Below are 24006 nucleotides of genomic sequence, written 5' to 3'. Positions count from 1 at the left end.
AAACTTTTTCACATATCAAAAATAAAGATTCTTCTTTATTTTTAAAGTTAAGCTTATGAGTTTTTGACAGATAATGTATCAACTTCATTATTTTTCTATCATGGATTATTTTGGCTTTGGTGTTGGATAAGTACACAAAATATAACTGACGCTAAAACTGTATAATTTACTGTGAAGCTCTGCGTCTTTGTTCCAGATGCCTATTCTAACTTATAGAAGTTCATAGAATTGAATAGAATTCGATTTGTTTTATTTTAATGTATGATGTTTTCATTTGTTTGTGAGTTCTTAAATAAATTTTGTCAAATTAAAAAAATAAAGTTTAGAAAGATAAAAATAATTGTTTGACATTGTCTTCAGGTAAAACATTACTTCGAACAGAACTTTGTTTATTAATATATGTTCTGAAAAGAAAGAATATGTGAGTTTACCAGCACAATATAAACATGTACATGTATTTGTATAAGCAGAGTTTAAACATTTTATGACTTTATCATTGAGGGAACATTTTTAGTTATCTAAACTATCCTGTTTCTGTGCTAAATTGCATCAATTCCATCATCATTGTTATTGGCTCTAGGATTTTGTGAACAGAACCCATTTCTGTTCACAAAATATCCCATAAAGTATGTTCTAAAAATATCAAAAATAACATAGGTGCTTTTTAATGGAGACTTGGGAGACTTTAAAGTGGATAAAGCATGCTAGTTGAACTCCACAATTTTACAAGTCAAAAATCACATGTTTCTTCCAACTTATTTCTTACTAAGGATTTCTTCATGTGTTGTTCTGATTTTTTTTAAAAAAATGAAAAGAAAAAGAAAGAAAATATAACAGTATACATTTTTCTGGATTTAGTGTTTTTTCTTTCTTGGTTTGAATCATTTTGAATATTTTCCATACTTTCAAAATTAAATGAAAATAACAATTTAGGGTCTTGACCTTCAATTTGTGGCTTTAATGCTGACTTTAGGGAATGAACTGATTTTATTTATCCCAAGACTACTATTATGATGTAATTTCCTTCCTACAAAGCAAAGAAATTACCAACTCAAGATTTATTGATTGTGGAGAATGAAGTCATATTCATGTTTCAAGAGGTAAAATAACCAAGTGAGACAAACAAGTTTTCTTCAATTTGTTACAGCTCAACATCTGTGTCTCAAGCCTCAAAAATCAATATGTTTCCATTTTCTGGCAGAAAATTTATTTAAGACTTTTCTGAATTTCAGAAGGAGAAGAAGAAGGAGGAGGAGAAAAAGAAAAAGGAGGAGAGGTTGCATGCTTTGAGTATTTGTTGATGAGAACAAATATTGTGAGGACCTCTCTTCATAAACCATTTGACAGTCTCCACATGTACTAAAGAGAGTAACATGCCACTTTCTACCTAAAAATTAAAAAGAAAATTGACCTCAGGATGTTTGTACCACTATCATTATCATTATTACTCTTTGAAAATGATAAGACTTTTTATGCTGCCATTCATGGGTAACTGGATGCAAAAAATACTATGCATATATATATATATATATGTATATATATATTTTTAAATGTTTTCCATCCTCATTATTCAGATACTCTATATTTTAATTCATCTACTCACTAGAATTTGGTTTAACTCCAAAATCAACAGCAAGGGCTCATTCATAGGCATGCAGATAGTAGAAATTGAAATCCCTTCATATTTATGCTGCCAGTGGGGTCTGCAAAATACTATTTGGTATTTTTGTTTTAGCTCTTAATGTAAGCAGCTCTCTTTGAGGGGGGTTATTTGCTACTGTTGACTTTTTTCTTGTCTTTTCTGTTTTGCTTTGTGATTATGTTTTTGTATGTTTAGCTTTTGCATTTGGGGACTCCAAATGATTTCACTATTTAAATTAGAACCAAAAAGTAGTGACAAAATATTATCCATGGTTCCTTACTGAAAGACAATGCTCCACTGCACCATACAGAGGTAGATACATCAGAGCATCTTCATTCAAACAGGACTTTCAACACTGTTGATCATGTGTTCACTATCCAGGAATCAACAGCATATTTTACATGAGAATACAAACATAAAATAAGATTATGTATTGGTTGACTAATCAGTTTTATAACTAAGTCTTATGAGACCCTAGTTCAACATTTGTCTAAGAATCAGTGGCTCGATGTTTGTTAATTCAGTATATAATAGTAATTTAATAAAACATATCCATGCAAATTGACCATATGATTTTAATAGTTGATCTTTGTTGTTGGCTAATGTGTGGTTTTCCTCCGTATGCTGTGATTGCCATTAATGAATAAAGAAACTACTTTGGACCTATAGCAAGGCAGAACTTAGGTAGACAGGTAAAGATGGACTGAATGCTGCAAGGAAGAAGGGCAGAGTCAGGGAGATACCATGGATCTGTTGCTGGAGATAGATGTGCTGAAACTTTACTGGCAGGCCACGACCTCGTGGTGATACACAGATTAACGGAAATGGATTAAATTAATATGTAAGAGTTATCCAATAAGAAAGTAGAGCTAATTGACCGAACAGTGATTTAATTAATACAGTTTCTATGTGATTATTTCGAGTCTAAGCTAGCCGGGAGTCCGGGAACCAAACAAGTAACCTCCTTGCTACAGTTGGCTTGAACTGGTTTAGAATTACATAAAACACACACCTCTGTGATTGTCTGAAAGTATTTTCAGAGGATATTAACAGAGAATGGAAGATTTAAATGTAGGCAGCACCATTCCATGCCCTGGCCCCCTAGACTGAATAAAAAGGAAAGGAGAAAAAGTGAGCTGAATAGCAGCATTCATTTCTCTCTGCTTCCTGACTACTGATGCCGTGCGACCTGCTATGTCATATTTTTCTGCTTTGATGGACTGTGCCCTTAAATCATGAGTCAAAGTTACTATTCTTTTAGTTGTTTTTCTTAGGTGTTTTGTTCCAATGACCAGAAAAGCAACTAATCCAGACTTTATAGTGTGTAGGACTGTTGCTCTGACTACCTCATCATGTGGTTTGTAGGCCTTTTGAAACTGACTTGTAGGGATAAGATGGAAGAGTTTTAAGCTGCAGGCTATAGAAACCCTACCAGAACGTAAGCAGAGTTCAAGGGCCCATTCTGATAAAAGTATGGAAGACAGTATCCTGAAAGAAATGCAGGCAGTGAAGTCTATCACAAGGGTTTTTTTTTTTTTTAGAAAAATGGTCTATGGGCCCTTCATGTTGAATTCCAGCAACAAATCTGGCTGTGTTCTGTCTGTTTACTGAGAAGTAAGGTGAAGTCAAATGCAAGGAAGATCCAGTTGTTTGCTCGAGGAAATTTCAAGACCGCACAGCAGTCGGGCTGTAGCGTGATCATTTCCTGCTGATCTTAATCATATGAATGAGAGAAAGCAGAAAAAGACGTGAATGAAAGAGTGCGCCTTTTGACAAGGAACAGGCACCTGAGTTTGAAGTTGTAGACAAGATAGATACAAAGAAAGCTATACATGTTTTAAAACATTATTAGCATTAAGAGGAAACTCATGATCTGCCATAAGACAGCAGAATAGGAATTCTGAGGGCAAAATCTAATCCATCCTAGGTTCCAACTTCATTGCAAAAGTGCAAATCCACTACAAATGAGAGAGGCTGAACTGAGAATCCCAGGAAAACGTTCCCTGCTCCATCACAATCTAAAAGAAGTGTTTGTCCAAATTCATCCATCAAGGTACACAGAGGCGACAATGGATGTAGGAGTCTGGGAAATGTTGTATCTCATTCTGGACGTAAAACTTGGCAGCACTGTCTGTGTGATTCAGCAGTCAGACAAAATGCAAGAACAGCAGTGGTATGGAGGCTTGGAATCTTGTACCACAGTTCCAAAAGGTCATGGAGACCAGAGAAAATGTATGCTAGGATTGGGATTTTCTGCAAAAAGGTCCTAAGAGGCTATTGTATAAAGTTGTGAGGATAAAGTCTAAGTTGCCATGACAACCCCAGTATGTTTCAGAAACTAGGATCATTGGATATCTGAAGCAGTAAAACTGAAAGCTTAGAGTGAAGCCAAGCCAAGAGAGAGGCTATGTTTTTAGTGGGTTGTAGAACTGAAAAGGCAGGGTTGCCTAAGCCTACTGAAGACCAGGTGATACAAGTGACCCCAAGCTCCAAGCACTAAACATGGAGCTACCGTGTTTGTTAGCTGCCATGCTGGGTTTCTGTCTTGCTTTTGTCAACTATTTACTTGCTATTTCCCAGTCATACCATGGGTAATAGGAAAGCTTACTCTGTGTCATTGCACACTGGATGTGTTTGACTTGTGTATTATTTTACAAGCTAATAGTTTTTCTTGTTTTTTTAATAGTGTTGAAACTGTTAAAACTATGTAGGTAAAATAAATGCATTTTTTTACTTTGAAATTATCATGAGACGTTGGGGGTCAACAATGGGATGCCATTTCTTAAAGGGGGTGTGTGCATTTTGAAAGTTTAAAAAAACAGTCAATTTCTTTCTTTAATTTTTAAAACTCAAATTTCTTGAGAAGTCAGGCAGAGAACTCTTCCAGGAGTTGCCTGTCCCCTGATTTTCCTAAATGAACTGTGAGAAATTAGGGAACTGGGCACAGAACACCTTTCCTACTGAGAAGTTACGTAGCGGTTCTCTCAGCAGCCTGGGAGCACATATACCCTCATCAAAGTAACCTGTAAAAACAAACAATGTCGTTTCTACACAGTTTGGCTTTGAAACAAAAATCCTTATTCCCCAAAATAATATTATCAGACATCGACTCCCACACAGTGTCCAAAAGAAACGTTATTTAGTTAAAAGGTGGAGTGTATTTTGATGGAAACTGTACTAGAGTCCACCTAAATGATGTGAAACTAAATGGAAATCGTGGGGTGTTACAGTTTCTCACACCCACATTTCAAAACAAATTTGATTCCATAGTCACATGTATGTCATAGTTTTTAAAATATCCATTTTAAGACTCAAATGTATGTATGTGAAGAGTTTGTCAACATTTATCATTCAGTAAAAGCATGTTCTCCTTGACTTTTCCCTCTTCTGGGGTGTGGCTTGGCCTGCGCAGAGGAGACTGTTCCCCCACTGAGTCAACAGTCACACAGTGAGGCACCAGTTCACACTGACCATGACAAACAATAGGGCCCATTTCTCTTCCCTACCTATCTATTTCAATACATCAAAGTGTGCACATTGATTTTTTAAGGTAGACATTCTATAATATGGAAGCACTGAGGCCTTGCAAAATTGAAACACAGATGCACGCACCTGAAAACAATGCTACAAAGGGTGACTAATTGTCATTTTATTACCTGTATAAATCCTACTGTACTAGGAAGAAAATCCAGGTAACCCTTGTTTGCCCACAAGGACCTCTATCTGATTTGTCTGCAGGTAGCTCATCCATCACTTTTTCCACCTCACTCCTCTTCCAGTTAAACCAGTCACATTGTCCTGTATGCACCTTGAACAACTTTATCTCTGCCTTGGAGACCTCTTTGCACTTTCTTTACAGCTGGAATTCCAACATTGATAACATATTCCTATTCAACTCTCAATTTACAACTTACCTGTTTCTTTAGAATCTTTCCCAAACTAACCCTAATGCTCTGACACCCTAATTTAAATAACTCCCAGTGTAATTTTCACAGCCTTCACTTCTTAAAACCTGTTGTCCTTGTATTAGTTGATGTGTGCTTTGCCTGTCTCCTTTCCTGAAATACACATAGGGGATTATCTTCAGTTCCAACGGTTTTCTATTCTGTCTCTAGAGAACTGAGTAGAACACAGAAAAAAACATCAGGTAGTTTTTGGGATAAAAGCCCGAATTGTTCGTATCTGCTTTACACAAAATGTAGTCTTTCAGAGGAAATTGTAAACTGAATTATTGCATAAAGTCCTGCTGCAAAATAAAACATGTCACTTTTAACTATTTATTTTGCCTATATAATGTGTAAAATATTATTTTGGTTTGGATTTATTTTTTCTTTTTTCCCATATTTTAGTCCCTTGAAAAATTACAATATCAGTCAATAAACTTGGAATGAGATTTTGCAAGAACTCCTGGGATATGCAGGCCAACACAGTCTCCACGTAAGCGATAGCAATATGTCTCCTTGAGTAGGATGTAGGCTTACACTTGTTTGGGTGTGGAAGGCTTAAGACAGAGAACTCTTCCTCACTATCTAAACTGTGAAAGATAGAAATAAAGGTAATGGCTAAAATCCAGCCCTCGGTGCTGTCAAAGTAAAAGAGAGACTTTCAAGAAGATGATAAGAAAAGCAGAGCTGCTTTCCAGCGGCACTTAGACACACAGTGCAATCTCTGACCTGAATTTCAACCCATGCTTGAAAATCTCTCAAGAACATTCTATGGAATAAGGCATAGTCCCCGATACACATACAGCTAGATTTATTGTTCTCTTCAGAAATCATCCCCTTGCAGAGCAGGAAATGTGAAATGCTCTCTCCTGTTTCCCCTCACTGGGACACACGTCCTCATGCACAAATCCCACTTGGCCAGTCTCCTCGCCGTACCTTTGACTGTAGGCTTTATCTGATAATGGGTTCCCAGAAACCTCACCAATCTTCCTTCCAAGTCGTCTCTCATCAAGGCTGTACACTCATCCCGGTTGAGATGGGTTTATCTCCCCAAAGCCCTCTAAACCTTCATCAAGGTTCAGAGAAAGGTCTTGACTAGTAAATTCTTTATGTTCAGAATTGTTTATCTCTAGAAATGGCCTAGGATACCAATAGGAAGGACAAAGTGACCAGAAAACTTGTTTTAGTGATACATATGCTTAATATTTTAAACAACATTAGGGGAAATCTCCTTTGTCTAAATAAAAGGGAATGTAAGAGGGTTCATAGACATTGAATAAGGATGAAGATCCAAAGTTCTACCAAGAAACCTCTTGCTGCTACTGACACTCAGGACCCAGTTGGTGCTATTTTTATTTATTTTTTCCATGGTCTTTTTCTTTGCAGAGTGAATATTAAGATGTGCTCACACTGTGGCGCCTGTACATCACAGGGTGAGGTGAAGAAGCATGTTTCCTAGCTCTAGATGCAAAAGTTTTTAATACCATAGTACACAGCCAGAGCTCAGTGTAAATACCAGGAAATGTGGTGGCAGTATCTATGTAGTTATAAAACTAAAGTGAGGCTGAGCAATGGTGGTGCACATCTTTAATCCTAGCATTCGGGAGGCAGAGGCAGGAGAATCTCTGTGAGTTCGAGGCCAGCCTGAAGTACAAGAACTCATTCCAGGACAGGCTGCAAAGCTCCAGAGAAGGAAGGAAGGAAGAAAGGAAGGAAGGAAGGAAGGAAGGAAGGAAGGAAGGAAGGAAGGAAGGAAGGAAGGAAGGAAACTAAACTGAGTAACAAATCATCCTAAAGTGTGACTAAACTATAATTTGTAAAGTAGCTGCTTTTAACTTAAAAATGCTGTCCAACACATTTTTTTTTTAGGTAGAAAACTATCAATTTGTTCAGAATGTGTATTTATTTTCTTGAGAAGCTTTGGTAAGTTAAGAGAAAAATTGAAAATAGCTCAAACATATTGTGTACTCTTTACTAATAAAAATTTAACTTCAGTGAAAGCATGTACTTTACAGGAAAGTATAGCGATCTGTCATTAGACTGATAAGTCATCCTCAGCAGTAGTCCCTGAGGCTTACTAGCTCAAAAGGCGAGAGAGGAGCTCACCAGACTGGCATTCAAGTTCACTGTCTGTGGGACAGCAAGCTCTCGTCAGCTTCTGGGCCACAAATTATATACCTAACTCTTGTCTACCAATTAAATTGTATGACTTTGGTTGTAAGGATGGCCAAAAAAAAGAATGCGGCTGCCTTCTGGTAATGTCACCACTGTGTAAAACCACCTTAAGAGTTATGCCTGGTTGATGATAAATCAGTGCGTCTTTAACACATAAAAGAAGGTAACACTTTAATGTACCGAATGAATCTACTGTCAGTGCACATTCATAGCGATGTCTGCTCCTGAGGGAGTGCTTGTGAACACGCTTCACTCTGTGCCTTTCCCAGTGGGTCTTATTCCTCATTGCCAATTACATTTACTCAGAGGTGGACTGACTTCTGTGACCAAGACCAAACAAAGCATCAGGACAACCTGTGAATTTTCATGATGCCACCTCATCCTTCAGTCCTATTTAACAGGAATATCCTATATTGCAGAAGCAGAGTTTACTGCAATCAAAGATTTCACATCATAGCGTTCAAAGCCCCCGGATAACTAAGAATATGGAAAGATGGGCTTTCTAGCTATGGAACTAGACAGTCTTCCCATGTTTACTCGCCTCTGGCATAATAAAAGATCAATTAAAACAAGACGGCACATTTGTATGCTGAGAAAATAACTCGGGCCACACCTTTCACCATACACAAAATCAACATGAAACAGATCAAAGACCTAAACGCTTGGCTTAAAGCCATGAAATCACTTCAATATATCAGTGGGGAAAGATTTGTTCCAGCAGGATCCCCAAAACACAGACAGTAAACTGAAAGTCAACAAATGGCATTCTATCAAATTAAAAGTTCTGACAACAATTAACGTTTAAGAGATAGCGTATAGAATTGTAGAAAATATTTATAAACAACAATTCCAGCAAGGAATCAATACCCAGAATACATAAAATACAAAAAAAAATAACTCCACAAAACCCCACAAATAACAATTAAAATAAGCGGAATGTCGGAATAGATATTCCTCAAAAGGAAATACAGAAATGACCAGCAAGTAAATTAAAAAAGGACATCATTAATCCTCACAGAAATTAACCACAGTCAGGACCACAATGCAATATTGTCTCACCTCAGTAGGAATGGCTAATGTCAACAAAACTGAAGTGTTAAGTGAAATGAGGCATGCGCAGAAAGACAAACAGCACACTTCCTCACTCACTGATGGAAAACACAGTCTCGCAGGACCACAGAATGGAATATCAGTCACTAGAACCTAAGAAGAGCACAGAATGAAGGAACAGGAAAACACAGCTAGGTGAGAGAAATCAGTTCTGGCTTTCTCTTGTACATTCAGGGAACAACTTTCTTAAACAAGCTCGGTTATACTTCAGGAAAGCAGGGAGGGTACAAAAGATTTCAACATATAAAAATAGTTAATGTCAGAAGAGATGGAAGAGTGGCTTATCACTGAGTGATCACTCCAGGTTTTATGTGTGTGTGTGTGTGTGTGTGTGTGTGTGTGTGTGTGTGTGTGTGAACTCATTCACGTATGTGCAGAACATTACCATACAGTACTTCATGCAAGTACAAAACATTTCATACCAGTAAAAAAGAAATATGAAATGAACAATAACATTTGAATTCATGACTGTTAATGCATATTTTTTATTATATCATCTAAAGTTCTCTTTGTGAATCTTAGTTCAATTTTTCCTCATTTGCCTGCTTGTCAATTTTTTTTTATATTTCAAAGCTGGGGAGATAGCTCAGATGTTCAAGTCCTTGCCATGCAAATATAAGGACCTGAGTTAAACCCCCATATCCACATTTTAAAAAAAGTCTGGGTGTTGTTCTAGGTGCTTCTAATCCCAGCCCTCGGGAAGTAGAGGCAAGCAGGTCCCTGGAACTGCTGACCGGCCGCCACTTCATTCTTATTGATTAGCCCTAAATCCTAATAAAACCTATCTCAAAACACTCCTAAAGAACAACACTGCATATTGACCTCTGGCATCTACATACAAATGTATAATCATACCCATACGCATGTGAACACACACACACACACACACACCATTACATTTCACTGTGTTTCCACGAGGACATCATCCTTTAGCCACTGGGGGTGGCCACAATGAAGACTGCCTTCCTGCTGACAATTAAGTTATCCTTTCCAGGAATATTAAGCTTCCCCTAACTTCATGCTTGACTTCAGTCTCTATATTAGTTTCTTTTTACTACATAGTGTGTATTCCTACAGATTTCTTTGAAGTATTTACTTTAAAGTAAGCACAAACTAGTCACGAGTCTTTGTGTACGTACAAAATGGTGTTCATATAAATTGATATGTAAGCACTTTAATATAAAGAACAGGCATGAGAAAGAATTCTGAAGACAAGAGGAACATTTAGCCTGTACTCTATAAAGTCCAGACTCAGCTAGAACCTGACATAAAGATTCAGAGCTCAGTCATGAGCCCTGAATTCAGATATCTCTTCGTGGACTGTGACTGCTCTCTACTGGACAGAAGATATATCAGCTAGGCTTCAGTGTTAGTACTTCTGAAGAGAGTGGATACATCATTTTTTCTCATACAAAAGAGCTACAAAATCTCTTCTTATTCTAATTTTTATAAGAAAGGTGGTTATACATTATAATTAATATCTAGAAGCTTTGACTATTTCAAAAAGAAAAAGACTTATGTATTAGCTTTATTTTAAAATGTGCTTTTAAACTTATTACCAAGTTATTTCCAGCTAATTGGAATTCATGTCATCATTTATTTAGGTATCTTTACTACTTTAGTATGCTTGTTCTTAAAGAGAAGTTCACTATTTCATGTATTGCAGAGAGAGAGAGAGAGAGAGAGAGAGACAGAGAGAGAGAGAGATTTACACATGGTAGTAGCAATTCCCTGTTGATATTTTATTAACTAAAAACTAACAAAACAGTCAGACATCAATTTTGAAACTAAGAATCTAGTAATTCCAGTTTTGAAAATACAGCAGCTGCCTGGGACTGCTGCTTCCCTGATGCCGGCCCTGGTCATCCCACAGGCTGCCAGCACTGCACTCCTGCTGCGATGGGAAACAGTGTTTATTCGTTGCCTATCTGCCCTTCACACACCTCTCTATGAGTAAAGCATAGCAGGAATTGTGACGGAAGGAAGTATGAGGACAATGCAACCTGACAAAAAGGAAACAAAGGGGCATATAAGAAAAAAAAATCACAAAATGAAATTAAATTTATAAGTTTCCAGAAAATAACACAAAAATAAGCCTTTCTAATGTCTTCTGATTTTCAGTTCAAATATATGTATATTACCCACAATATATTGCAGAAATAATTATATATTAAACACTTTAATTAAAGAAATTATTTTCAAGCCGGTCTATTTGTAGTCCTGCAGTGTCCAGAGGAACACGTCACAGAGAATCCAGACACAACTGGCTTTTAGAGAGACATTTTCTGGTATCCCAGTTTTCATACATTCCCCTTTCCACGTTCTTATTTTTCTGTGAGTCTGCTTTTATGATGGGAATTTCCCTCCTATTCTCAACAACCAAACTTCTCTCTTTCCCTTCAAAAACTCTAGAAGAAATTCAGCAGCCCTTTCCTTTCTTAGAAACTCCTCCCAGTTCCTCAGAGTTCCTCTCACTTTCTCTCAGTTTCTCACCTTTCCGTAACCTTTTCTTAAAAACCTGATTCTGATTCACACACCTCAACAAGAGCCCACAACTTTAATCTTCATGGTGAGCCAGTGACTTCAGAACACCTTTCCTAAGTCTCTCGTTGAGTGTGATTGTCCAGTAGCTTAGGGGTCATATACAACTGGGTCATGAAAGGTTCCAGCATTCCTAAAACCCTACACCTCATCCCTACATGGCATTCTATATCTCAGCTACATAGAATTACTCTTAATTTTCTAAATAATTTTTATCTCATGCTCTGTGTGGTTCCACTTTGCCTTGATCTGACCTTTGTTACTCTATTCTTTGCTCTCAGTTAATGCTTTAAGCTCCACTTCAGTTATAGCTCTTGCAAATGTTCTTTCTTGAACAACAGCTTCCACTCTCCCAAGCTATAAGCAGGCTTCATTTCTCCACTCTCCTAATGAAGCTTTCTTCCTTTCATCATGACTGTTTAACTGCTCATACACTTGCTCATATCACAGATAAAGATTGAAATTTTTGTTTTATTTAGTCATTGTTAGGGTGGATCTTTCTTTTGCAAACAGGATCTCATTTAGCCTGGGATAGGCTTGAACTCACTACCTAGACACGGATGACCTTGAACTTGTGACTCTCCTGTATCTGTCTCTTGTGCATTAGAATTATGGCTATGTCCTATCATGTCCAGTTTATAGGAAACATTTCCATTTGATGTGCTCAATTCTAGAATTTCATTTCAGACATACAATTAAACTTATCTGAACTGTACTACACCCCTCTGACCTTCTCAATAAACCAAAGCTGCTGACTAATGTCATAGGAGATTACTGGAATCTCTTTGAATACCCAAATGCTATAGACACAAACTGTCTACATTTAGTAAGAAATTGTACTATGTAGGTTATCTGACATGAGACTTCTTACACATTTTCAATCTGAGAAGGCCACATTTCATAACTTTTATGAAGCACAGTTATTTTCTGTGATTCAGAATGGCCAAGGTATTACTTATTCTTAAGTTCTCAGCATGAACTTGGATAGACACCAAGTGACTGCACTCAGCACTCAGTGTCTGTAGCATCGCCACTGAAATAAATTCATACTGTCTCATAAGGTCGGAAGAAGAACTAAATGAAGTATTCCTTATTGCTACGTAGATTGCTCAGTGATATGTCCTACTCAGTCTAACTACAGGATACAAGACTATTATTTCTATTAATATGGCCTAAACATTTGAAGTGTTTTTTTTTATTTTTTTATTTTTTTTATGAACTAGTTATTAATTTATTAGAATGTATAGCTATATACAGGATGGTAGTTTGAGAGTTCCAAAGTCAACTGTACTGATTTAATCTGCAGCATTGTTACATAAAACAAAACTTGGATACTCTTCCTAGAAAATTTAATATTCCTTCAATTATGGTTGGTTTTTGAGGTGACCAAAACAAAAGGTACTTTGAGATCTGACAAGTATGGAAAACCTAAGTGATGGCAATTAGACTCCATCAGGGTCTTCTGGGGTGTTGGAAGCACCACGCTCTGCTGTTTGATACTTCTCCAGTTTACCAATCAATTCTTTAGCGGAATTGAAGACCCCATAGATCTGCTGCTCACAAGCATAGCAGCATGGAGTGGTACAGTAATGCTGCAGTGCACAGGTCTCGCAGAAATAATGCTTACACTTAGTGACAACTGGATTTCGGAAGGTTTGGCGACAGATGAAACATTTGAATGGTATTTCGTCATCATCACTTTCTACTTCGTAGTTTTCATCTTCATACACACCATAACGGCCCTCATCAAGCTCACGTTCTATCTGCCACCCGTGCTTGTAATCTGAACGGTCATGGAGGAATTTGCAGCTGTCTCCAAAGCCACAGAAGCCGGTTTCCTTGTAGTCCTTACAGATGTCAGGTTGATAATCCCAGCGCCCGGTGGCACGGAGATGTTCAGGGGCTCAGATGGGGCCCTTTCTCATCATGCCGGAGGAGGCATTGCCCATGAACGTATCCTTGGGCTTCATGTATTTCTGATAATTATTAATTCCACAATAGATCTTGTCATCCTCCTTGCCTCTCAACTCCTCCTGGATTTTTTGGCTGCGCTCAAAAATGGCCTGTGCGTCTTTCTCCTTTTCTGTGTCCAGCTCGTAGACAGCTGTCGCCCCCATATCTTCGGGCCCCACCGGTTTCGCCGAGCGCGTGGACTTGTAGACTAAGCCCAGACTCTCATTCTCGGTCTTCTCCTCCTCTTCGCTGCTCTTATTTTTTTCTAAAGTTTATTAAATTATGAAAGTTTCCATTTCCGCCCCTCTTCCCAACACCCTCCTACTCTCCCCCTCCCCCTCCTCCTCCCTCTCCATCCCTAAGAGCAGTCAGGGCTTCCAGCCCTGTGGGAAGTTCAAGTTCCTCCCCACTCCCTCCAGGTCCAGGAAGGTGAGCATCCAAACAGACTGGATCCCAAAAATCCAGTATATGCAGAGGAAACAAGTCCCGGTGTCATTGTCAATGGCTTTTCAGAAAGAATCCGGGCCAGCCACATTCAGAGAATCCGGCCACTTTCAGAAAATCTGGTTGGATCACGTGCTCGTTCAGTCCCAGTCCAACTGGCCTTGGTGAACTTCTCATTATATCAGTCCCCTTGTATCAGTGGGTGATCGCACCCCTCGCGGTCCTGAGTTTTTTTTTTCATGTTCTTCCTCCTTCTGCTCCTCATTTGGACCATGAGGGGCTCAGTCTGGTGCTCCAAAGTGGGTCTCCGTCTGTATCGCCATCCATCGTCGGATGAAGGATCTATGGTGATAAGCAAAATCTTCATCAGTATGGTTATGGGCCAAGGCCGGTTCAGGCACCCTCTCCTCTGTCCAGAGAATAATCTGGTGATCTCTCCTTGGACCTGGGATCCCATTTATAATCAAGTCTCTTGTAAACCCTAAAATGACTCCCTTAGTTGAAATATATTCTTCCCTGATCCCATATCCATCCTTCCTCCCTCCCCTCATCTCAGTCCCCCGAGTTTTCCCCATTCCTCCCCTACTCCCTTCTCTCTAACCCTCTCCCCTTCCAACAACCCTCCCACCCACCCCCCCATGCACCCGAGGTTACCTGGGACTCTTGTCTATTTCCAATCTCCAGGAGGATAAGTACATGATTTTCTTCAGGTTCACCTTCTTATTTAGCTTCTCTAGGATCTCTAATAATAGTTGAAGTGTTTTTATAGAATTATATTTCTTTATAGAAACATGTCCCCATAACTTAGTCATTAAAAATCTTTCAGATTTTTAATCTTCCTCACCATTGCTGTAGGAGGGTGCTCATTTATTCATGGCTGCCAAGACCACGAAATAATCCCTCAGAAACTTTATTATTTGCAATACTGTTTAGCCAATAGCTTAAGCGTATTGCTAGCTAGCTCTTACATCTAGAATTAATCTATTTCCATTATTTTATATTTTATTACAAGGTTCATGGCCTACCAGCAAGGTTCCAGCTGGAAGCTCACATTTTTCCCCTCTGGCAGCTACATGGCATCTCGCAACTCTGCCTCCTTTTTCTCTATATATTTCTTCCAGCCTGGCTATATTCTGTTAAGCCATTTTTCAAGAACAGATTTTTTATTCATTAACCAATAAAAGCAACACATATACAGAAGGACTTCCCACAACGCACCACTAAGAGTAACATTGCATGATGTTCATTTGAACTAGCTTGTGGGAAGTCAAAACAACGCACAAATGTAGTACACAACCAAATCCAATAGCTGTCATTTTCTTTTTTTTTTTTTTTGAATGTGAAAAGGAAGTAGAATGGAATGGGGAAAAAAAGGAGAAGCAATGGATGTGCTTGTGGATAGTTCATTGTGTCTCTTACTGTCAGCATTAATCGCAAACAGGTATAGTAGAATACTATTTGTGTGGTCTTGTATTTGCCATTTCGGTTATATCTTCCATGTATTCAGTTCCGTATCATTATCAAGTCTTTTCCCTCACTTGAAAACAAGATCAAGACATTAGGTAACCAATGAAGTATTCTGATGACTCACAAGGGTCACAGTCACAAGTATGTTAGAACAATTGGTAAACTGTAATTTCTGATGAGCTAGGTTATGCCATGTCATTTTTTGTTTTATAAACTATTCATTTTGTCCCCCAAAATAATGTCATCATAGGATCCAGAGAGCAGAAAGTTTAAGGAGTGAGTTAAGTGATGGTGGTTGACATTTGTTCTAAAGATATTCGGATAAACAAGTTATGAAAATTGACAACTGCCTGAGCATCGAGGGAACCTTGAGGTATAACATAAAATTTGTGGAAAGAACCTTCAGGACACTAAGAACACTACAGGAAAGAGGGAAGAGGAAGAGATGAGCAGCAGGCAGCTCAGTAAGAATGTGTGTGCAACAGCTAACTACGGAAGATTCTCTTTTCAGCCGGACAAGGAATCGTTGCTGGGGTTGAAGTAAAGATATGAGGTGGCCTGAATTTAGTCCAGGTCTCGTCTCTTCGAATGGAGCTTACGCCAAATAATCTGTTGCAATTTCTATGCAACTGCATTGAGGGGCGGGGGTCTGCTAACAAAGGATGTGCAGAACCAGAACAAAACCCAGACCCAAGAGAAGGCTCTGACTGAACCCTTGCCTGCCTGACCTGTTCCCTCTGCAGCAATCTGTGGGTCTTTTAACACCCAGAGTTCCATAGATTACAGAGCAAAATAGGCATGGAATATGTGTGTGTGTCCTCACCTTACCGAATCCCATAGGCTCTAGATAGCTTAAAATGCATTTTTTAGATGCACACCCTTACCCAGGTGACTTTTCAAAAAGGGATTCTAAAACAATCATATTTAGATCATTTAAATGAAGAAACAAATCCAAATTTTATTTTCATTTTGGTGAAAAGAAGTCCTCTGTAGTTGAGACTATATCTTCCAGAGACTAACGCTTCCAAAAAATCCAAGCGCAATTGTTAGAATGAGAAAAACAGCTTCACTACATCTTAACTAGTTTTCCAGTTGATGTCTAAATAAAAGTTTAGGGTTGTTAACCAACAGTAATGTTAATTAGTGGAGACATCAGCTCCCAAATTATGCTTCATGTGTATCTTAAGGATCTCATCAGAGCAGACTACACAGAGATTCACTTATCCTTAAGAGTTATTGCTCTCAGGTTCTAGTGCCACCCTTACAGGTAACAGAATGTAACCTACTGTGATATTCTGTTAGCTTACCAACAATGTTCTAAAGTCTTTTATCTTATTCATAACAAAAAGTATAGAATAGGTATTTTCCAGTGTGGCATATTTAAAATACAATGAGATATATCTAAAATGATCAAAAGATACATCTAATCCTCTTGCCCATTATACTTCATGGTGCTTCCATCACCTGGGCATCTTCATACTCCTGAATAAAGCAAAGGATGTCACAACAGAAACACTAAGAAAAATAGTCAATCTGTGATTTAGTGTTGTAAAGCATAAATAATATGTCAATGAGAGAACAATTTAGAAGTTCAAAATTCTACAGAATTAATGACTTGAAATATATGGCTATAAAGTAAGTGCATGTGACAGAATAAAAGCTATCCAAAGATGCACATATGATCCCCAGGAACTGCAAATGTATTGCCTTTTATGGCAAAGGCTGATCTTGAGATGGGAAGATTATCCTGATGGGCAGGCACACTGTAATCACAAAGCCTTTGTGAATAAGGGGAGACAGGAGGAGTAGAGCCAGAAGGAGGGAAATTTTAAGACATGAATTGAGGATGAGAGCCAGAGATTCAAAGATGCCTTGATTCTGGCTTTGAACTTGGATGAGCATTTTAGGAGGCTGGAAATTTAAGTGGCCTCTGGAAGGCGGAAAGGACAAAGAAACACATCATCCCCTAAAATCGCCAGGAGAAATGAGACTCCACTCATCCATTTTGGACTCTGTATCCATAGATAATAAACCTAAGTCACTTTAATCCACTAAATTTATTGTCAGTGAAAGAGAGAATTAAAACAGATTTGATAATGAATGCAGAGATACTATTATATAGATACTTAAGTATGCAGGAGGAGTTTTGAAATTTGGGGAAAGGTACAGGCTGGGAGAATACCAAGAATGTGAGAAACCCCAAAAAAATGTGAGTTTGCTTTGAACACAAGTGACCTGGTCAAAGGCCTGGCTGGAAAAGAGTCAGAGTGAAGTGGAGGGTGTGGTAGACAAACCCTGTATCATCCTGCATGCCTACATAGTCTCTCTGCCGACAGAAATCCGAGTACCCAAGAAATTCCTTGGAAGAATGAGTAGGAAACAAAAGGCATTGCTCAGGAGTTGGGGTTCAGGACCCTTATTATACAGGGTAGACAATGTCACATGGCATTTCTTGCACTTATGTAGAAAGTAAATTTTTAGTGACTGCGTCCAGGTTCTTCTTTCCACAAGGAATAAAGCATGAGAAGAAGAACCTAGACTGAAGGAAGAACTCTTCAGGAAAAGGAAAGGTAAATTTGATAATATGGGAATTCCATGGCCTGTTCAGATGGCAAAAGATGCAAAGATCAAGTTAAGAAAGTATCTTCTTAAGAAAAGCTCAAGAGTGTGAAGCCTTTTGCAATTGTCTCAGATATATCAAGGAATCTAAACATTTACTCCCTCAGAACACTCCATAGAAAGATTAGGATGGCCACTGATAAAGGCCTCTGTCATCTCCACAGTTTCCTTATTGATTCTTTGGTTATTAGAAACTAAGCTGTGTTTGCAGGGCTTCATGGCACCAGTACACAATCCCAGCTACTAAGAAGGAAGGCTGAAATGGAAGATCAGAGATTTGAGACCCACGGGGTGGGTGGGCAAATTCAAATAGCTGGCCTGAGTCTCGGAACAAAAAAAAAAAATAGGGCACAGCTCAGCAAATGCGATGCCATGGCTCAATCATAAGTAGTAAAAGGTAAATTGTTTCATCTGATGAAGTTTTGCAGTCCTAAACTCGTCGTTTTGATTTCTAGCTTTACTACATTGTGGGGAAAGATAATTTGAATTTGGTAACATTTATGCCTTTCTATGTTTTAAATGGAAATAACTGCAGCTACTATTCAATGCTGGTTTCTTATCTCTGTAGGATACCTTTGGGACAAATAACTTGTTTTTTCATTTTAGAGATGAAGACATAATTTTCCTTTAGGAAAGACTGAAACTGGAACCCCATCCATATCTGATTTATATGTTGTAAATAATAAGTTTTGGTTCTTTGAACTGATGAAGTATAGATGAGATCTTTAAATTTAGTATTGAAACATTTTTAAACTATAGCAGACACTTTTGGGGACCTTGGGATTAATAAATGTGTTTTTTTATGTGATCCTTGAGGGCCAGAGACCTCATAGACATGCATGGGGTATTAAGCTTGCTGAGACATTCACATCCATCTGGAGGAAACTGTCTTTTGGAAGACTAGAAAACTGACACTTTTTACTAGCCACAGGGAAGATAGAAATCCAGTGAAGGAAATATCTACTGGCAAGTTGAGAGCAGCTTGTTGAAGACTTGCGTTTGCCAACAGAAAACAAATAAAAGTTGGATGAAATCCAAAATTCATGTGTTTAAAAACCACTGCAAGGAGTGTAGCAGTATAACAGAGGAACTCTTAAGTCAGAAAGGCCAGCAGGCTCAGGAGGAATCTGCAGGAGAGGGATACTAATTCCAGCACATTTGTGTTCCCTTCAGCTTAAGGAGAAGTTCGGGTACAGACTGAAGCTATGAAATCTTGGTGTGCTTATGATGTAGTCAAAATCAGGCAGCCCAGGGGCCTTCACTCAGAGAGGATTCCCCTCACAAATACTGTCCAGAGTTGAGGTGTACGGTATGCAACGATAAAGGACTCACACACAAAACATCTGATTAAGCCGAAATTTCAATGCTTTTTCCCCTTACTCTGAGTAGACAAACAGTCTGGAGGGAGGGGCCCCTGTGAACAGAGCAAAATAAACTAGAAAGTCCTGGGGGAAACAGAGCTGAGAGCTATAGCTCTTTGTGTTGTGGTTACTTGAGGATTCTGAATGCAGCCAGAGCCTGGGAACCGGGAGCTTTCCTCTGGGGTCTAAGGAAACCAACAGATGTTTATGAATCATTTGGAATGAGAACTTTAAAAAAAAAAAAAAGGACAACTCTAATGTCTCAAAATGTGATCTGTATTCCCTAAACATACATAGTGCATTTGGAACCCAGATAATCCAAAAGGTCACATGATGAAGCTAGGTACTGTATTGAAGAGATAACAATGCCTTCCACCCTCTTGGTCCTGAGGGGAAAAGGTAATGTGATCCATGTTCCAAAGAAAAGATTCCCTATTGGTGGTCACAACACCCCGCCCAATATGCCCAGTGGAGGGGTGCAGTTCCCACTTAACAACAAACACCATTAGCTGTAGTTACTTCATAGGCAATATATTCAATCAAAAATCATAATTATGCCAAAAGTTTCTCAAGATCTCAGGGCTAAACATTAGAAATAATATCAAACCATATGAACAAAGGAAAAGTATGAAATTATTACTAAACAATTTCCAAGTAGGTTCAAAGAAATAAATGAATATAAGTAAGCAATTAAGAAATAGACACAAAATAACTGACATATTGATTCTATTTCCAGGTTTTTTTTTGTTAAAAAAAAAAACTCCGGAAACGAAAACAAATGAAAAATGTTTTCCATCAAACAAAAACTAATAGAATTTATTTCCAAGTGACATACATCAAAAGGTATATTAAGTTCTTTGGAGGTGTTCATGGTTAGACTTGCCTCAAGCTGTCTATGCACCCAAGGATTAACTTAAACCTCTGATATTCCAACCTTCATCTCCCTATTACTGGATTATGGGCGGCCATCTCCATGCCCGCTTTATACAGTGCTGGACAACGGTGCTGTACAAGCACTACAGCAGTTAACTGAGCTACATTCTCCATCCTTAAATGAAGCTTGTTAAAAAGAATTAACATGGGAATTTTAAAAAGAATCATAAGAAGAGGAAGAATAAATGTGTGGGCTAAAATAAACAGACTTGATTTTTACAATATGGAATAATGGTGTCCGAAGTACTTGGATAGGGAGTGTGTGCATGTGTGTATGAGAAAGAGAGAGAGAGAGAGAGAGAGAGAGAGAGAGAGAGAGACGTGTGCCAATATTAATGCAAAGAACAGAACTGTTGTAAACAACAACAACAAAAAAAATAAATGTGTATGATGTGTATGATGGCTCCTGTTGGCTGCCAACTGCCAATTTGGTCTCACCTGGGAGATGGGTCTCTGCACAAATCTTTGAGAGATTATCTTGGTGACATCAATTGAGGTTAATTGTAGATTAGTTAAATCTCACACAGAGAATCCTGGACTAAGTGAAGCAGAGGAAGGGAATGGACTGGCGGCTCACACTCATCCGTTTCCTGACACTAGATTCAGTGTGACCAGCTGCTTCAAGTCTCAGCTGCCTTGACTTACCTTCCATGCGGGACTGTGTCTTGATTGTGAGCTCCAATCAACCCCTTCTCCCTCAACCTGATATTGTCACAGTATTTTATCACCGTGACAGCAAAGGAACTAAGAAAGTGTGTTTTAGGGTTCTAACATCATTTTACAATTAGAAATGTGATAATTTAATATAAAATATTTCAAAATGTAGTAAAAAAAATGTCAGTAATAGATTAACAGTGGGGGGGGGGATGCAATTTGCCAAACCAAAAAAAAAAAAGGTAAATAGCAGAGGAAACAAGGGGCTCAAATGTGAAACGTGTCCCATAGGCTCATGTGTTTGAACATTTGTTTCCCAGCTGCTCATTCTGCTGGGAAAGCTGTAAAATCTTTATGAGAAGAACATCACTCACTACTAAAAGGAACGATTATCTGGAGGCAGGCACTGAGGCTCTGTAGCCTGGCCCCACTTCCAGTTTACCCCGCAGCTGCAATGTGACCAGCTGCTTCCTGCTCCTGCTGCCACCCCTTCCCCACCGTGATGGACTCTAGCTCCTCGGTATAAACTTTGATGCAAACATTTCACTTGGTTTTGCATTTATTTTCTGGCTGTACCTTAACTTCATGGTAATTGTTTTCATGTAACTGTCTTAATGGCATGGAGAGATGGCTCAGCCATTAAAAGCACTGCCTGTTCTTTCAGAGGTCCTGGGTTCAATTCCCAGCAACCATATGGTAGCTCAAAACCATCTGTAATAAGATCTGGTGCCATTCTTGAGGAAGAGACCTGGTCAGTCATCCTCATCAACTTAGACCATGAAACCCAATACGGACAAGTTCAACAGAACCACAATATATGGGCTGCCCTTGCATGCTTCATCATTGTCAGTGCATAAATTTCATTTAATTATCTTAATGCATCAGATTTAAACTAAGAAAAACTGAAAAAAATATTTTATTTAGCTGAGGTGTGTGTGTATGTGTGTCTACCTGTATGAGTAGAGGCCAGAAGAGGGCATTGTTTCCCTCAAAGCTATAGTGACAAGGGTTTGCAGGATTATGAGTGCAGGGATCCTAAGTCTGTGCTCTTGATTGTGCAACAAACACTCAACTACTAAGTCACCTCTCCAGGCTTCGTATGATTTCATCCTAATTTACATCCCTTGAACACTGCTGCTAGTAGTGATAGATTTAACTTCCATGTGAGCCTGAATACTTAATTAATTTTAGCAACATATGAATTCTTTACACATTTGAGAGACTTACATTATGTATAACACATTCTTTTTTTAAAAAAAACACAGCTTTGCATTAATCCATTAATAGTAAGTGATTTCACAAAACTACACTTTTCTCCAATACGTAGGTCATTTGAACTAAAAATAAACAGAGAAAACTCAGAATTATCCCTTCCAGATCCACCCATATGGCCTCTCCACTGCCTTTCTATGGGTTGAGTCAATGGGAACCACCAGGTAAAAGTGGGGGGAGGGGAGTGGTATCTAGGCATTTATACCTCAAGTCCTATCTTGAGTCATCTTAGTCTTTATTCTTTGAATGATCAAGACTCTACAGTATGCTCTCATTTCTAACTTTTTCTTCTAGATTCTAGCAGCCATTATTTCTCTCAAGATTAATATATGAAAGAAAGAAATTGGCAAAGAAAAAGCTGCAAATTCTCCTCCACCTGGGATACAAGCAACAAACAAAACATTATTAAGAAAAGCCTGCAGCATAAAACATTGAAAGGGAGGGTGCTATGTAAATTATAAAAGGTCATGCGTCTCCCAACGCTCACTAGTTTGTGAGGGGCTACATTTTTTCTGTTCATTAGCCTACCCATTTATTTTACAAAACTCACCAACAGAGACGATTCACATGGCACAGTTCTCTGTCTACCTAGATCTCAGCAGCACGTTTGGAAGGGAAGCACATACCTGGGACAATTCTCTGTCTCTGGAAGACACTGTTCCAGGAAATCATTAGTCTAAAAAGCTTGATGAGCCTGCACTCTTTGGAGATACAATGCTAACACAGAGTTCTGGAGATGCAATGACATAACAACAAATTAAGAAGAACTGTGTTCACAGAAGTCAAACCTGGATACATCACCCACACGTCACTTCTCTGTGCTGCCCATAGAAGAACCCCAAACAACTGTGTAAACGGTAACTGAGTAATAACTAATTATGACCAGTTAAGGATCGTGGAATATGTGGGGTTTTTTCAATCTTTGATTTAAAGTAAAAAAATAAATGTATCAAAAACTAAGAGTCCTGAACCCAAAACTATAGAGTGGGTCAATGAAATAATGTAAACAGACTTATTAGTCAGGTAATGTGAAAATCATGAGCTTTTAGTAAAGTTCCAAAAATAAAAATAGAAATTTAAATGAATTAAATGCACTTTGGTTGAGTATAAAAATGACTGAGTATAAAATGAATTTGCCATAGCATACAAAGTTAGTTCATGTATCTGTAAATTTTTCATTTAAATTTAGAGCCCAATAAAAGACTAAAATTAAATGAAAAGTTTATATAAATTCTGTGCTGGATTTACTTTACTATATCAGCTTTAATTTAGGACTCTCCAGTCCCTTACTCACAAAGAAATTTCAACAGATGACTCGCTGTATAGTGTATACAGATTTTTAAGTGAACTCTGCATTAGTGGACTAAGTGAAAAGCATCTTTTACAGCTGAGTTTCAGGTCAAAAATTAAGTTGTTCTCCAATTATTGTTTACTGTCCATATCTGTTAATTATTAAACTGCAATACAACGTATTTTGCCCTATATTTTTCACCATTTTAAAAAACTATTTGGCTTTCTCTGACCAAAGCATGCAGAAACATACATAATTAAAGAACTATAACCACTCTGTGCTTCACGCAAGAACAATAATCCAAATAATAGAATTATAAACTAATAAAAATAAATATATTAAATTTAAATTTGTATCCAATTAATTAATGTAAAAAATCAATAGTCGGACTAGGTATGGTGATGTATGCCTTTAATCCCAGCATTTGGGAGGCAGAGACAGATCTATGAGTCTAAGGCCAGCCTGGTCTACATAGATTTCAAAGCCAGCCAGGGATACATGGTGAGAGACTATATTTTTTAATTATTTATTTATTTCGTGTACAATATTCTATCTGCATGTATGCCTGCAGGCCAGAAGACGGCACCAGATCTCACTACA

At 38.2% G+C, this 24006-nt stretch overlaps 1 protein-coding gene across 1 annotated transcript; it reads right to left on the bottom strand.

The window, feature by feature from the left end:
* Positions 1-12609: 12609 nt before the first annotated feature.
* Positions 12610-20841, bottom strand: LOC148122242 (E3 ubiquitin-protein ligase RNF113A-like). Its single transcript, XM_087905917.1, is given in 2 exon segments — positions 12610-13630; positions 20835-20841. Coding segments are annotated over 2 exon segments (783 nt in total). The 3' UTR covers positions 12610-12854.
* Positions 20842-24006: the final 3165 nt, after the last annotated feature.

This window comes from Myodes glareolus, chromosome 4 (assembly GCF_982192425.1).
Source record: "Myodes glareolus chromosome 4, mMyoGla1.1, whole genome shotgun sequence".
Classification (NCBI taxonomy): Eukaryota; Metazoa; Chordata; class Mammalia; order Rodentia; family Cricetidae; genus Myodes; species Myodes glareolus.
This window is presented reverse-complemented; position numbering and strand designations above follow the sequence as displayed.